This window comes from Sebastes umbrosus, chromosome 10, assembly GCF_015220745.1.
Source record: "Sebastes umbrosus isolate fSebUmb1 chromosome 10, fSebUmb1.pri, whole genome shotgun sequence".
NCBI classification, from domain to species: Eukaryota; Metazoa; Chordata; class Actinopteri; order Perciformes; family Sebastidae; genus Sebastes; species Sebastes umbrosus.
The window spans coordinates 32,099,840-32,115,206 of record NC_051278.1 but is presented as its reverse complement, the minus strand read 5'-3'; the positions used below and the strand labels follow the sequence as shown (position 1 = coordinate 32,115,206).

The 15,367-nt window shown below is 41.6% G+C and overlaps 1 protein-coding gene across 1 annotated transcript in view; it reads left to right on the top strand.

Annotated features, from left to right (window-relative positions):
• srbd1 (S1 RNA binding domain 1) overlaps positions 1–15,367 on the top strand; it is a 90,663-nt gene that overhangs the window by 38,357 nt on the left and 36,939 nt on the right. Inside the window, 2 exon segments of the mRNA XM_037781282.1 lie at positions 5,590–5,681; positions 14,078–14,160. Of these exon segments, the coding sequence (XP_037637210.1) occupies positions 5,590–5,681; positions 14,078–14,160 (175 nt within the window).

Here is a 15,367-nt window from a genome sequence, read left to right as displayed (position 1 = left end):
CTGCCAGCCTCATCCATATCACCCACAGCACCCGCTCTCATCCCATCACGCCTCACTGGTGGTCAGTCCTCCGTCCGTTCTTCTTCCCCTCCGTCCACCCTCCCTCCATACCGCCCTCCCGTAGGGTTCCAGTGTTCCCTGCGATGGTCTTGCGTGTGACAAATGTGTGATGAGTCTGCGTGACATGCCTTGTGTGTATTTGATTTTGGGGTGTGTGTGTGTGTGTGTGTGTGTATGCGTGTGTGTATGCATTTGTGCGTGACACAAGTGGAGGCCTTTCCTGCTACCAGATTGACATGAGTGTCTGTGAGGCTTTGCTCTTTTCAGACGTGCCTCACACTGGCAGTTGGAGTTTATGTGTGTGTGCGTGTGCCTGCCTGCCTTCTAGCGCCTCGCTAGAGACTGACGGCCCCTGACACCTGCCATTTGGACGCTTTTCTCTGTGAAAAATGTCATCGTCTTCAGACCCGACGTGTGTGTGTGTGTGTGTGTGTGAGAGAGAGAGAGAGAGAGAGAGATGGTGCGTCCCTCAATTTGTCTCCCTGAGGTCATGCTTTGCAGCTGACTGAACAATGGACCCAAGCTGTTTGAGCAGCCGGGACAGAGAAACTTGTGTGTGTGTTTTTTTTTTTTTATATGAATATATTTTTTGGGCTGGTAGTATGTGACATCACAACTCCTTCTAAGGCAGTAAAATGAGGCCAATCCAACTATCTTGAACACAAACTGAGTTGTGGACAAAGAAAGTGACAGATTGAGCCAGTATAGTAGGATACTATATACTGTAGGTGTGTGTGTGTGTGTGTGTGTGCAATCCTCAGTTCTCTCAAATGTTCGAATTGAAAGCCATCTAAAAATGTGTACAATCTAGTCAAAGTTAACGCGATAATAACGTGTTAACGCACATTTGTTTTGGTGCCACTAATTTCTTTAACGCAACTTAAGATTTGTAAGATGTAGCGGGCTCAGTTTTAAAGCTAGAGTGAAGATACTGTCGTCTATGAAACTAGAAAACCTGAGGAATCCGTTGGTGCCATGCCACGCAAAGGAGGCTAAATTACGCTCCAAACTTAAGAACGCTACATTTTCAAAGGGGTCCCTTGACCTCTGACCTCCAGATATGTGAATGTAAATGGGTTCTATGGGTACCCACGAGTCTCCCCTTTACAGACATGCCCACTTTATGATAATCACATGCAGTTTGGGGGCAAGTCATAGTCAAGTCAGCACACTGACACACTGACAGCTGTTGTTGCCTGTTGGGCTTGGAGCATATTTTGTTATGCTAAATGCAGTACCTGTGAGGGTTTCTGGAAAATATCTATCAATCTATCCATCCGTCTATCTGTCTATCCGTCTATCCATCTATCCATCTATCCATCTATCTCAACTGTTCAGTTTTCTTCAGATATTAGATAAATGAGGGTAAGTTACATAATGTTCTGCAGTACCATGTTCTACCATTAACAGTCAAATGAGCGATGACTTTATGGGCTCCTCACAACTGGAATCAACCCAAGTTTTAACATCTACAAAGTCACTCACTTTTGATGGAGGTACTTCAGATCCATATGACTAACTTAAGGTTTTGAACCTTCTCGTGCCACGTATTATGTGTCTGTGTGCCTAGAATACTTAGAAATACAACAATTTCTTCAAACCAAACATCAATCTTGCGTTCTTTTTCAACCTATAGTGCCGTTACCCTTCCCCCCCTCCCTCCAACTTTTTGTCCTGTGTATCAAATTAGTTCATGATATTATTGCCCCTCTTCATTTCTGACTGATCTGATGAGCTGTTTTTAATTTAGATTCAGGCCGTGTGAGCCAGAAGGCTGTAATGAGGTATCAAAGTGTGTATCCATCTCTTCCAATGTTAGGTTTCTTGAGGGGCAGCGGGGGGGGGGGGCATGTCAGGGTGTGTGTGTTTGTGTGTCAGGCCCAAGGGTGTGTCTCAAAGATGGCCAGTAGGGGGACAGATAGGGGAGCCAGTTGGTGACTTTGCCCCAGGATGGGACAGGGCTAAAAGCTGGCCTGTGTTGAGAAAGCAAAAGAGAGTGCGAATAAATGGTAACCCTACAGGGCCGCCAATTCATCGCTTTACACCAAGAGGCGATCGTGCGTGCGTGTGTGTGTGTGTGTCTATGCTTCGACCATCCATCCACTTAGGCCAGAGAGCTGGGGAGCAGACAACCTTCTGCTGGCTGCCAGGATGATGCCCTCACTATGGCGACAGCCATGGACGCTATGGCGACGAGGGCTCAGAGCTGTATCCATGACCGGGCTGTTACCCAGCTGTCCCAGCGGCAGCCTTAATTAAGTTAGACATGATAGGGGCTGGTGGTCTCCCTTACTTTCCTCTCCATATCCTCTTGCATTCTATTTGTATGTGTTCCTAATGATATCTTTTTTTTTTATTATTTAACGTTTGTCTGCCCTCCTATTCTGTCTTTCTTGAACAAAACCAGCTGAGACGCTGCCTCTCTTTCACTTGACCTCCATTGTCCTACTGCCTCTGAATGAGGACAGAGAGGGAGGTTTAGTGGTGCCTTCTGTGTTTTCTTTCCATTTGGCATAATTGAACGCCTCGTCTATCTTCTTTAACGTTTAAAGAGAGAGAGAGAGCTGTGATATTTTTTAATTATATTCATGTTATCTCTGTGTCTTACTCAGCATAAATGACGTGTGTCTTTACGCCTCTGTGTGCGTGCGGGACACGCCGTGTGTGTCAGGTTAATGACCAGCTCTGGTTTGACCTCCTTGAAGGTCATGTGCCAGTGCTCGTTAGCAGTGTCACCATGGCGATATGTCAGCTGTCAGCACGATGGATAAGGAGCTGACAAAAAGAACAGTGAGGCGGAGGAAGGGATGAGTAGAGAGGATGGGAAAGAGAGGGAGGGAGGACAAGTTCATTTAAATGTGATTCCCATCAGAAGGCCTCTGCCACTCCTCATTAACAAGATACTTCTAATTGGCAAGGTTGTTGCGGCAAGGTCCAGGCCTCTGGGATAGTGTGTGTGTGTGTGTGTGTGTGTGTGTGTGTGTGTGTGTGTGTCAGTGTGTACTACAGAAGGTCTCATTCAGAGTTGTGGACATTGGGAAGGTACTGACCCCTTCCTCATATTGGTCAGCCCTGAGGCCCCTTTCTTCCTCCAGTCACCCCCCCCTTCCATCCAGCCGAGAGAATAGAAGGACTAAACAACATGACAGCTTCAGTTGTTTGTCGGTTGCATCAACACGGGTATCGGTGGCTTTGTTGTACCACCGTCCTGTCTGTATGGTGATGGGTGGTAAGCGGCCTACTTTATACTGAATACATTAACATGGGAAATGGTTTAATTTGTTGCCATGTAAACCCCATGTTGTCAGGTGGATTCGGTTCATTTACATTGTCAAGATGTTAAAAATGTCAATAATACAGAAATTGACACGTGAGCTCAATTTAGCTCAATTTCAGCTGAATGAAATGAATCATTGTGTGTTGATTTTATCGGGTAGTACTGTAATTTGAAGGGTGTTTTTGTTAAGTCTTCTTAAAATCTTATCTAATAATCCCTTTACATAAATAATAAGTAATTGAATGAATTATAATGCACTGAAATGTACATGAAACTAAGCAGTATAATAATTATATTTATTAGGACTGAACGCTGTCATTCTGGCAAACCCTTATTCACCATTCAACTGTATCAAATGAAAGCTGGCAGGAACAACAAATGACTGAAGTTAATTAAGGCAGTCCCTGTTTTTATTTTTTGTTCTTGTACCCCTGACAGAAATTTCTCTTTTCTAGGGATGCACTGATCTGACTTTTTCAATCTCGATACCTGGGCTTTGGGTATGGGCCAATACCGAGTAGGGATCTGATAGCAGTGTTTAATTAATGAGCTGTATGCCTCACTGTGTGGAAGTGACTGGGATCATTCTTTTATGTGTAAGGCAGTCTAATTTCAGGTTTGACGTAAACATCGCTTTCTTAACTTTGTAAAACAAAATGTAACAAATAAAATCATAGATATACATTTATTTAATTGTTATTTATTATAAAAATAGTAAATCGTGCACCAGCAACTTATTAAAACAAAATCTTAGAAATTAACAGTAATTACGATTCAAGTGTAAACCACTGTAGTACTGCAACAAATTGGTCACAAACAGGAATTACAATTACAATATCTAATGTATATAGAATATAAACATAGAATTAAATTGAATCGATCGGTCACCAATACCCGATCCAGCTATTTGAGTCAATATCGGGCCAATATCTGATCCAGTATCGGTGCATCCTTAGTTTTTCGGTTGGATCATTTTTTAAATCTAGTGTACTCTTGTTAGTTTCTTAAAATTAGCAATCCTAGCTTTAATCTAAAAAAAACACTTGCTAGCATTGATAGCTTTTCTCCAGTGAAACAGTACTCAATGTATAGGTAACTGAGGAAACTTGAATGTACTGCCAGCAGAAAGTGTTTCGGTATCAGTGCATCCCTACTCTTTTCACCTAAACATTCCATTAAAATCTGGCTCTTGCTCTGAAAATATTTCACGTAGAAGTAGGACATACTGTGCCTGAATCCTTGAATTCAAGTTTTCAGTGACAGCAGTTGGTGTCTGTTTTTTTTTAATTTTTTTTTTTACCTCAGATATTTTAAGTTTGAAAACGTGGTTCTCTTCTCTTGGTTAGCTTTGCACGCAGACCGCATATTTTAGAGAAATCTGACTGTGTGCAAATTGGGAGTGGTATTTTGTCTTCAGGTCTACACAAGAATGAGCAAAAAGCATATCTTCTTCTAGATTTCTGAGCAAGAATTGTACATCCTAACCTGAGGACATCCAGGGTTTTTCCTGGCCTTACATTGGATAGAGTATTAATCGTAACGCTAACACCACTGTTGTACAGTAACCTTTTTTTTGTAAAAATTCTCAACATCACTCATGACAGCAATGTAGATACTGACAAATAGCAGTACACACCAAAGACCTCTAGATGGCAGTAGTGTTATATAAATTGTGAGTGCACTGCAGAGATCTGCTGATGATCTGTACTTTAACAAAGAGCTCACATTGTCTGTCATTAAAGTGTCAAGCGTTTCACCGTGCAAAGGGGAAATAATATTCACAGAAAAATAGGTGATTGCGAATCTATACTTACCCAGGGAGCGCCATACTTTTAAGTAGGCAAAATGATCTCACTCAGTTACCGGACTCATTGACCTATTCTTAATATGTCAGTCTCTGAATGTATAACAATTCATAGTTATATATACCAAGCCAATGGCTCATACATGCTATCAGGATGCATGTGGTTCTTCGCACCTGCGGTTAGTTGAATTCCTAAAGGAAGTGCATTTGAAATATTGTAATTGTGCTGTTAATATTAAGCCATGCCCGCTTGTGATGATGCTATTTTGGCCATAATGTCAGTAATGATGGTTAAGCTTTGGCTAGGTCTGTCCGTCTCCCCTCGCCCCCTAATTGGCTTCCTCTTTCACACCTTCTCCCCCAACCTGCCTCTTATTCCCTGTTCCTATATATATATATATATATATATATATATTTTTTTTTTTTGTCCTCTCCTTTCTTTCACCAGTATAACCAATGAGGCAGGAGCATCCATCTACAGTGTGAGTCCTGAGGCTGTTAAAGAGATGCCAGACATGGACCCCAACCTTAGGAGTGCAGGTACGCTAGCTATAAGCAGCCAGGCTTCATTGTCTTCATCTGATGCTGATTTAAACATTTTTGCCAAACAGCTGTGTGATATTCTTGGCCATGTTTTTTAATGGGCCCTTGTCTATGGCAAAATGACTGGTGTTGTGGAAGACTGGGGCTGCAACTAACAATTATTTTACTCATTGATTAAGCTGTTGCTTATTCTCTCGATTACTTGTTTTATTAATAAAATGATAAAAAAAATAGTGAAAAATATCACAATTTCCCATAGCCCAGCGTGACTTATACAAATCGCTTGTTTTGTCCAACCAGCAATTGAAAATTAAAAAGATAATTAATTTATAATAATAAGAATAGTTTAGTCAAACAGCTGATTGACCAGTTGTTTGAGCTGTACTTGTAGATGCTCGTGTACCACAGTAGAAATACCCAAATGTTTGGAATAGAGCTGTCAAAGTTAACCCGATAATGCATTAACGCAGATTTGTTTTAATGCCACTAATTTCTTTAACGCTGACAGCTGTTGTTGCCTGTTGGGCTGCAGTTTGCCATGTTATGATTGGAGCATATTTTTTATGCTAGATGCAGTACCTGTGAGGGTTTCTGGACAATATCTGTCATTGTTTTGTGTTGTTAATTTATTTAAAATAATAAATATATACATACATTTGCATAAAGCAGCATATTTGCCCACTCCCATGTTGATAAGAGTATTAAATACTTGACAAATCTCCCTTTAAGGTACATTTTGAACAGATAAAAAATGTGCAATTAATTTGCGATCACTCACAATTAACTATGGACAATCATGCGATTAATCGGGATTAAATATTTTAATTGATTGACAGCCCTAGTTTGGAATCATTTTCAGTTTTAGCGAGTGTGGACCCTAATGTAACATTCTTTTTTCTTTTTTTTTTAAAGTTATTTTTTTGGGGGCATTTTTCCATTTTTTTTATGACAGGACAGTGGATAGAGTCTTGAAAGGGGGGAGAGAGAGAGTGGATGCGGAAAGGGCCACAGGCCGGATTCGAACCCGGGCCGCCGCGGTCAGGACCAAGCCTTAATACATGGACGCCCGCTCTACCAACTGAGCTAACCCAGGCGCCCCTAATGTAACATTTAAGCTGAAGTACTGTCAGGGACACAGAAAGAAAGAGTCCACATAATATGTACCATTTTAATTTGTACTATTCTACTACTGGATGTTTGGTTTAAGTAACAAAGTGAGGATAATACTGGTAAGTACAATGCATGATAGTCGAAAACTGGCTGTTTTCACACACTAAGAAATTCTGTGTACAATGTGAGCAGTCATCTCAATTTCTGTTAGAAAACATACCCACAGAACGTGCAATATTGTCACATTATGAGTGAATTTCTGGCATTGCTATTAGGCGCTCTTTTGTCTCTCCTGCTTTCCTTTGCATCTCTCACTTGCCACCTCTCCCCTCACTCACTCCACATACTACATCATTGAAAACACAGCAGAATAAGAAATAATCGCACCGAGTTTTGGAGAACAAATGTTTCCAGCAGACTTCCTCTATAAAAGCCATAAATCAAGAGAGGCTGGATTATTCCTCACTAGTTTCCTGTGGTCAGCAGCACTGGGAGCCACGGAGAGCCATATTTATACCCCTAATGAAAGCCATGAGAAATCTACAGACTTTAGATGGGTATGAAAAGAGGGGGGTGCTGAGCTGAGACACTACGGTTACAGAGTCGGATGTGGCGACAGCGTGTTTGTGTCTGTCTGTTTCACCTTCAGGGGGCATGTGTGTTTCTGCCTCCGTCTATATGAGTGGCCATATAACATAGTATATAGGGAATTGTGAGTTATAGGCACCTTCCATCTGTCCTCCCTGTTGTTGGGAGATCTAGGGACACCTAGTGGTGATAGGCAACATTTCAACCATCTGTTTTAGTGTTCAGCTAATTTCTGTGCTCCTCTCTGCTCCGATCTGAGACAGACAGAGTGGGAGATTAGTCGAGAGTGAGCACAAAGTAAGGTCGGTTGAGACTGAGAGTGCAGATCAGTGTCACTCTTTCATTGCCTGTTGCAGTGTGACAAGCAGTCCATGCTGCAGCTCCTCAAAACTATTTTGATCTGACTTTTTTTAACCTCATGCTCTGCAACAAAAACAGTGCTGCTGCACATCACATTCTTCCAGTTCTCCTGAGTGATATGTGGGTGTCTGAAGCTGGGCCTTCCTCTCTCTTTTCTTTCTTTATTGCTTCCCATTTTGTATTTTTTTGGCTCATAAACTTTCAATAAGTGCTGGAGAGTTATGCTGGACTGCATTTAGAAATCAGTTCTATGTGTGTATATATTAGGGCTGTCAATCGATTCAAATATTGAATCGCAATTAATCGCATGATTGTCCATAGTCAATTGTGATTAATCGCAAATTAAATGGAATTAATTTTTATCTGTTCAAATGTACCTTAAAGGGAGATTTGTGAAGTATTTAATACTCTTATCCCTCAGTAAGTGGGAGTGGGCAAATATGCTTGCTTTATACACATATATGTATATATTTATTGTTGAAAATCAAATAACAACACAAAACAATGACAAATCTTGTCCAGAAACCCTCACAGGTAACCTCAGAATGCTCAAATCATAACATGGCAAACTGCAGCCCAACAGACAACAACAGCTGTCAGTGTGCTGACTTGACTATGACTTGCCCCAAACTGCATGTGATTATCATAAAGTGGACATGTCTGTAAAGGGGAGACTCGTGGGTACCCATAGAACCCATTTACATTCACATATCAGGAGGTCAGAGGTCAAGGGACCACTTTGAAAATGTCTGTGCCAGTTTTTGCTCTCCAAAATTTAGTATTAAAAGTATGCAGCGTATTTTAACCTCCATCACGACAAGCTAGTATGACATGGTTGGTACCGAGGGATTCCTTAGTTTTTTTTAAGTTTCATATGATGCCAGTATCTTCACTCTAGCTTTGAAACAACCTAAAAATCACAAGTTGTGTTAAAGAAATTAGAGGTGTTGAAATGAATTTGCGTTAATGCGTTATTGTCGCGTTAACTTTGACAGCCCTAATACACACACACACACACACACACACACACACACCCACACACCACACAATAAGCTTGTGTTAATGTTAATATACTGTTACTGTGTACTGTCCAAATATTTGGATAAATTGCATTTTGATGATTTAGCAACATTTCTCTTGGAAGATTTCAAGCCAATAAAGCCCCCTTGAATTGAATTGAATTGAGAGTACGAGACAGAATAGATGGAAAGCGTATAGGAGAGTTTTGGTGGTGCGTTGCCCTGCAAGGCCAGGGATGAAACTCCATCCCTGTCTAAATATTATCTCAGGCAGCAGCCTCATACCGCAGCCAGAGGAGAGGGAGAGGAGAGCCATTGATTCCAGACATACTCCCCTCTTTTATTCCTCTCTTTCTCTTTGTCTGTCCATTCCGCCTCAAAGATCTAAGTGCGACGTGCCCTCACGCAGCACACTGCATCGCTGACCACTGCAATTCAAACATACACATCATGGACACTAGTGGCGGCTGGCGACTCAAAAAATTGTGGAGGACGGGAGGAAAAGCCAACCCACGACGTCATGTTATTTTACACTAGTTGGATACTTCTCTACTTTCTTTATTTATTAAACATGAGAACATAATTCACATTCAGTATAACAATAACAAAAGAGCCAGGGGTATATCACACTAAACAAATATATAATATAAGGTATTTATTGTTTAATTTATATTTATGAATAAAAGATTAAAGAAAACAAATTTATTATAAGAAAATATTGTTTTGGTGTTTTTGAAGAAACCAAACACCACATTTTCCCATAATAATGTCTTTAAATATATGATCAATGACAAATCTGCCAAGGTCTTTATGTCTTTTTTTAATTTCTGCATGTAGTGATTCACTTCCTTATCCTTATTCACTGCTTCTTTCAATAGCCTATATATCAGTTACAAACCGATTCCAATATGCCATGATGACATATGAACATCTCTTTGAAGCAGGGCAGTTATGGCTCTATTATTATTTTGGAGATATGGTGAGAAACATATTCTTCCTACTGGGGAGTCAGCTGAGTTGGGCTTATCTCTACTTTCTTATTGAGCAGTAAAACAACGACTTAGAAGATTTCTAATAAACAATCACTGCAGTCTGCATGGGGATGAACCTCGTGTGTGTGTTTATGTTAGGGATGTCAATAATTAACCGTCTAACCGTTAACCGACATTAAGCATTTTAACCGATTAATGCTATCAGTTAAAACGGTTAAAAGAAATGTTGATAATTAATTAAAAAGCTGAGCGGCTCAGAGGAGCAACTCGTCTCTTTAAGGAGAAAAGCTGGTCCACCTTAACAGCCCACCTTAAGAGGCGGAGCCGGAGTTGCAGGATACAGGAAGTTGGCTCCGGTCTCTGGCTCGCTTGAGTGGAGTGGAGGAGTTGTAGTTTCGTAGCATTTATTCACCAACAAATAAACTGTACACACACTGCTACACCTACGATCACAGCTAGAACAACACCAACAACCTCACACTCACCACCAACACACACACACGGTCTGTTGGAAACTCACTAAAGTTACGCAGACTACGTGTGCAGTGGCGAGCACGAAGGCTAGAGCTGCTAACGTAGCACAAATACACACACTGTTTGTGGACACTCGCTAAAGTTCCGCCGGGCAGACACACAGCAGACAACCTGCTAAACTACACTAAATGTGCGGTGGAGACTTTTACTGGGAAAGTGGCTGCATGTCCGCGACACTACACGCAGCATCGTAGCTGCTAAGTTAACGCTCCTGGACGCTGAACTGGAGACTCCCTTCAACCAATATCTGTTGTGCTCCTGCAGCTGGTACGAGGCACAAATCTTGTCGGTTAACGGTTAATAATCAGTTAACGAGGGTCGGTTATCGGTTAAGAACATTTTTCAAAATGAGCATCCCTAGTTTGTGTCACTAGAAGCCTGTCAGTCCAACGAGCGGTGACGCAGCGACCCAATACGTTACAGTTGGGATCTGTTGCCGGGATCCGGTCCGGGGTGCGCGGAGTAAGTTACAGAAGCATACGTCAGACCGGGACCCCGACAGTCCCGCTGTAATTCTACTGTCAGTCCAGCCCGGACAGCTGAGGTAGCGGGGCCCGAGTTATGCACCAGCAGAGCGGAGCTCTCCATTCCCCTGGCGGTGTCCTGCAATGCATTGAGTGGATATAAGATGTCCCGCCCTAAGGGAGGACGGAGGGTGCTTGTCCTCCCTTAACCCCCACAATACTCACAACCACTTGACACACACATGCTGCCCTTTCCCCTCTGCCCTGCAGGTGTCGCTGTTGAGACATTTTAATTAGAATTTATTAGATAATGGATTTTTTCCAAAGAAGAGGGATAAATATTTTATAAATGATACTGAGATTTGTTGATGACTTATTTTTTTTTTAGATTTTGATCTCCTTCTTGCCTCTCAAAAGATTTAGGAGGAGCAACCTCCTCTGCCTCTATGGACCAGCCTCCACTGATGCAAACAGCACTAAACAGTGGCAAGCAGCAGCAGCACAGGGAGGACAGGAAAGGGGATTAATCATACAATGTGTTTTAGCTTAAATTAGATGTGTAAAACATTTTGGTCATTCTCTATTCCTTGAATGAACTCAAACCATTAAAGCTGAAGTAGGGAGATTGGATCAAATATGATTAAAAAGAGCTTTTTTTATAAAACGGTCACTATATCCTGACAGTAGTGCATGAAACAGGTAACCTGAAAAAAACATGTGCCCCGATGTCCTCCGGTGCTCCTAACGGCATCTGCAAGATTTCACAGACCGGAGGAAAACAAGCAGTCAGAGCTGATCTGGAGTCTGCTGTCTATGAGAGCCAGCTGTCAATCACTTGCGAACTCTGAACGGTCAAACTAGGCAGCGCTGATCAAATATGAATCAATATTGTGTTACTGTAATGCCTATTTCTCACATCAAATGTTTTCAGAATCATCTTGTAGTGCACGGTTTAGCTGTAAAATGAGAAAGTTTGTGACCTGGCAGCCATCTTGAGATATCTTGAAGGAACGCCAGTCACATGACCGGAGCACAGCCAATAGGAACGCTCTCTCTCTCTGAATTGACCTGTGATTGGCCAAAGTCTCCCGTCACAGGCTAGATGTTCTAAAGCCTGAAAACAGAGGTGGAGCAGAAGTCTAGTTTTCTCTGAAATTGATAACTTGAAGCAAATATAATAAAAAATTATTATAAAATGGTCACCATATCCTGACAGTAGTGCACATGACGGTTAATCTGTGAAAAAAAATCATGTTCCTCTGCCTCCTCCTAGTGCTCCTGATGACATTTGAAGCATTTCACATCGTCAGAGGAAAACAACCAATCAGAGCCAAGCTTTCTCTGAGCAGCTGTCAATCACTGCTCGCAAAAACTTGTGAACTCTGATCAAACGGTCAAACTAGGCAGCGCTGATCAAATATGGATCAATATTCTGTTACGTTAATGCCTATTTCTCACCTCAAATGTCTTCAGAAACATATTGTAGTGTACGGTTTAGCTGTAAAATGAGAAAGTTTGCTCTGTAGCACGGTGCTTGGTTTTAGCCTGACTTTTTTCAACATGGCGGCCGGGTAACAAACTTTCTCATTTTACAGCCAAACTGTTGAGGAGAGAAATAGGCATTACAGTAATCAGAATCTTGATTCATATTTGATCAACGCTGCCTAGTTTGACTGTTTGATCAGAGTTTGAGTTTCACATGCATTGATTGACAGCTGCTCAGAGACAGCTCGGCTTTGATTGGTTTTCCTTCGGGCGCAATGGAATCTTGCAAATGCCATTAGGAGCACCAGGAGAAGGCGGAGGAATCTAATGTTTTTTTTTCAGATTATCTGTCTCATGCACTACTGTCAGGATATAGTGACCATTTTATAAAAACATTTTTTTTTATCATATTCACTCAAAGTTAACGACTGCAGCTTTAAAGGGACTCTGTAAGAATCAAAAATTGCTTGTTAACAGTGACACCTGTGGCCGTTAAGTCAAGGACAGTCAGCGTCCTGTTGCTCGCGCTTGTGCTCGCACAACCGACACGCACTGAACTGAATGTGATTGACGAGCATCAAGTAGATTAACGTTAGCAACATTAGACAGCTAAAACCCCAATATCACTATATATTTCACATGCTGGCAGTAATGTTAGCTTACCAAACAAAGGTCTCTCCATGAGTCGAAGGCCCAGCCGACGTTGATCCTGGTGTTAACTTTTCCTGCTTCAGCCTCCTGACCGTGGTCAGAAGGAACAGGGGAGACACCGGAGTTTTGGTCTCCTGGGCCGGAGTCGATAACATTACTCGCTCCGGAGTTAATCCCCGCCGTCAATCCACTCAGCAGCACGGAACAAGACACGGGAAACCTCTGTTGGTCTGGAGGAGCTGCAGCATTTATATCTGCACAAACGGCAACTTCCACTGAACATTCACTGGATATTCTCAGAGCTAAACTAACTCTCTTCTGCTCCGCTGCTCGCTTGTTTTCTCACACACTCGCTGTCGCTCTCTCTCTCTTGCTTCACCACTCACTTCCCACGTACACATACACTCTTCACACTGGCTCTGCTATTCTCCCACAACACTAATTTTTGAAGTGCGTTTGTTGTTTTCTCAAATATATGATTGGCAATTTTGGAAATGAAAACACACATGACAAAGAAACTTCCTTTCTTTTACAGGGACATGAATGTGAATGTTATTTGGTTGTGTAATTCCCTCCCTCTCTCTGTGCCTGTGTGAGTTGGGGCTGATGTCATGTGTTATGGTGTGTATGTGAGTAAGGTTGTTTGTAATTTTTCTCCTTGTCACTTGGCCCTGCCAGCACATTCATGGAAAACACATTTGGCCTCATGTGAAGCAGCAGGCTGAGGCCTTACAGACTCCGTCGTTAAAAAGCAACCCTACTTTGGTTGATACCAACTGTGTGTGTGTGTGTGTGTGTGTGTGTGTGTGTGTGTGTGTTTATTTGTGTGCTACATTTGGCTGTGCACACCAGTGTGCACGGGCCTGGTTAAATTAGAGGTTTTAAAGGTTCACGGCTCCAGCATCCATCAGGAAGCTAAATGACAGGTGCAAAGACTCCATTTGAAAGCCAGCTTTAATTATTATTATGAGGTTGAAGGAATGACAATTAGGTTTGGCCTGCCCCCAGGCCAGCAGTGTAATATGCAGACAATTTGCATATTCAGTAATTATAAATAATATGGATTTGCATATTCAATAACTGTGATTCAGATAGCTCATGAAAAACACAAACTATAGACTCTCATGAGACACAGAATCACATGTTTGTTTTCTGTGTGTGTGTGTGTCTGTCTGTCTGTCTGTCGACAGTGTCAATTGGAAGACGTGTCCAAGATCCACTGGCTGAGCTTGTGAAGATTGATCCTAAACACATAGGCATTGGAACGTACCAGGTAAGTGTGTTTTAGTTTTTTTTTTTTGTTGAGATGCTCCTTGTGGGTGAGAGCTTCTTGTCCCCAAGCAGTGAAACATCTGCTGTGAGTTAGACTGAAGCAAACGGCTGAGTAGTGTGTGTGTGTGTGAGAGGATGTTTGAGTAAAAGCACATTAACAATAGACCACGGTTGTACACACGGTCTCCTGTAGTTTGTGGTAAAACGGCAAACACGCAAAGATGGGACATATGTATTTTACATTTTTGCCTTTATTCTCTCTTTACTTATTCAACCATTATGGGCTCTTTAAGAGAGTCCTGACCAAAATGTGCAGCATAATTATTTGACATGAACCAACACTCAACCAACATTCACAGAAGGAATAAGAGCAAGGAAGGGAGAAGAGCATAAAAGCCATTTAAAGCCATTATTACCACAACACTTCTCAACATCAAGTGAACTAAAACATTTAACAACTGCACATTTCAATCCCTAAAACCAGGGCCGACTCTAGCCCTTCTGGTGCCCGAGTCAAAATTCTAATTTGGAGCCCCCCCTATGGTGGCGGCAGGGGGCCGCTCTAGGGTTAGGGTTAAACCCCAGAACCCTAGCCCCGTAAACCGCAACACACATGGTTTTAAGACATAAATTACGATTTTTACTTTCACAAATACCTTTATTTATTATAATACAAATAAAAAAATTGGTCTTCTGGTATTGTTGGCTTGAAGTGATTTTTGTTAGTTTCTCTATTTACACTTTTATTAACAAATAAATAAGTGTGTTCCTTTCTTTCCTTCTTTCTTTTTTTCATTTGTTACTTCAATGCAAAAAATAAGGAAGGGCGACCACTGGCATTTTTTTTTTAAAGTATGTACATGTACTGAATGCTCTGGTCTGTTAATTTGGCTATTTCCCTTCAGACTTCTTGCAGAATTTTAGGTGTGACTTTTGCATTTCAGGCAAAACAAAAAAAAGCAAAATTTGGACTTGAGGCATAAAGGGAATGCAAGTGAGGGGTTAAAGAAGTGACAGAACGAATGAGTAAAACTTAGAACAGGTTGAGAGAAGTGAGGCAAGTAGAAGGGGAAGTAGATAAACGTGGCTGAGGCTTGTGTCAACAGATGATGCTAAGGGTGACAGCTAATTGAATTAATGGAGATCAGGCATGATGTATGTTTGCTTGTGTGCTTGCTGCTCCTTGTCCATATGCACTCAAGTGTGTA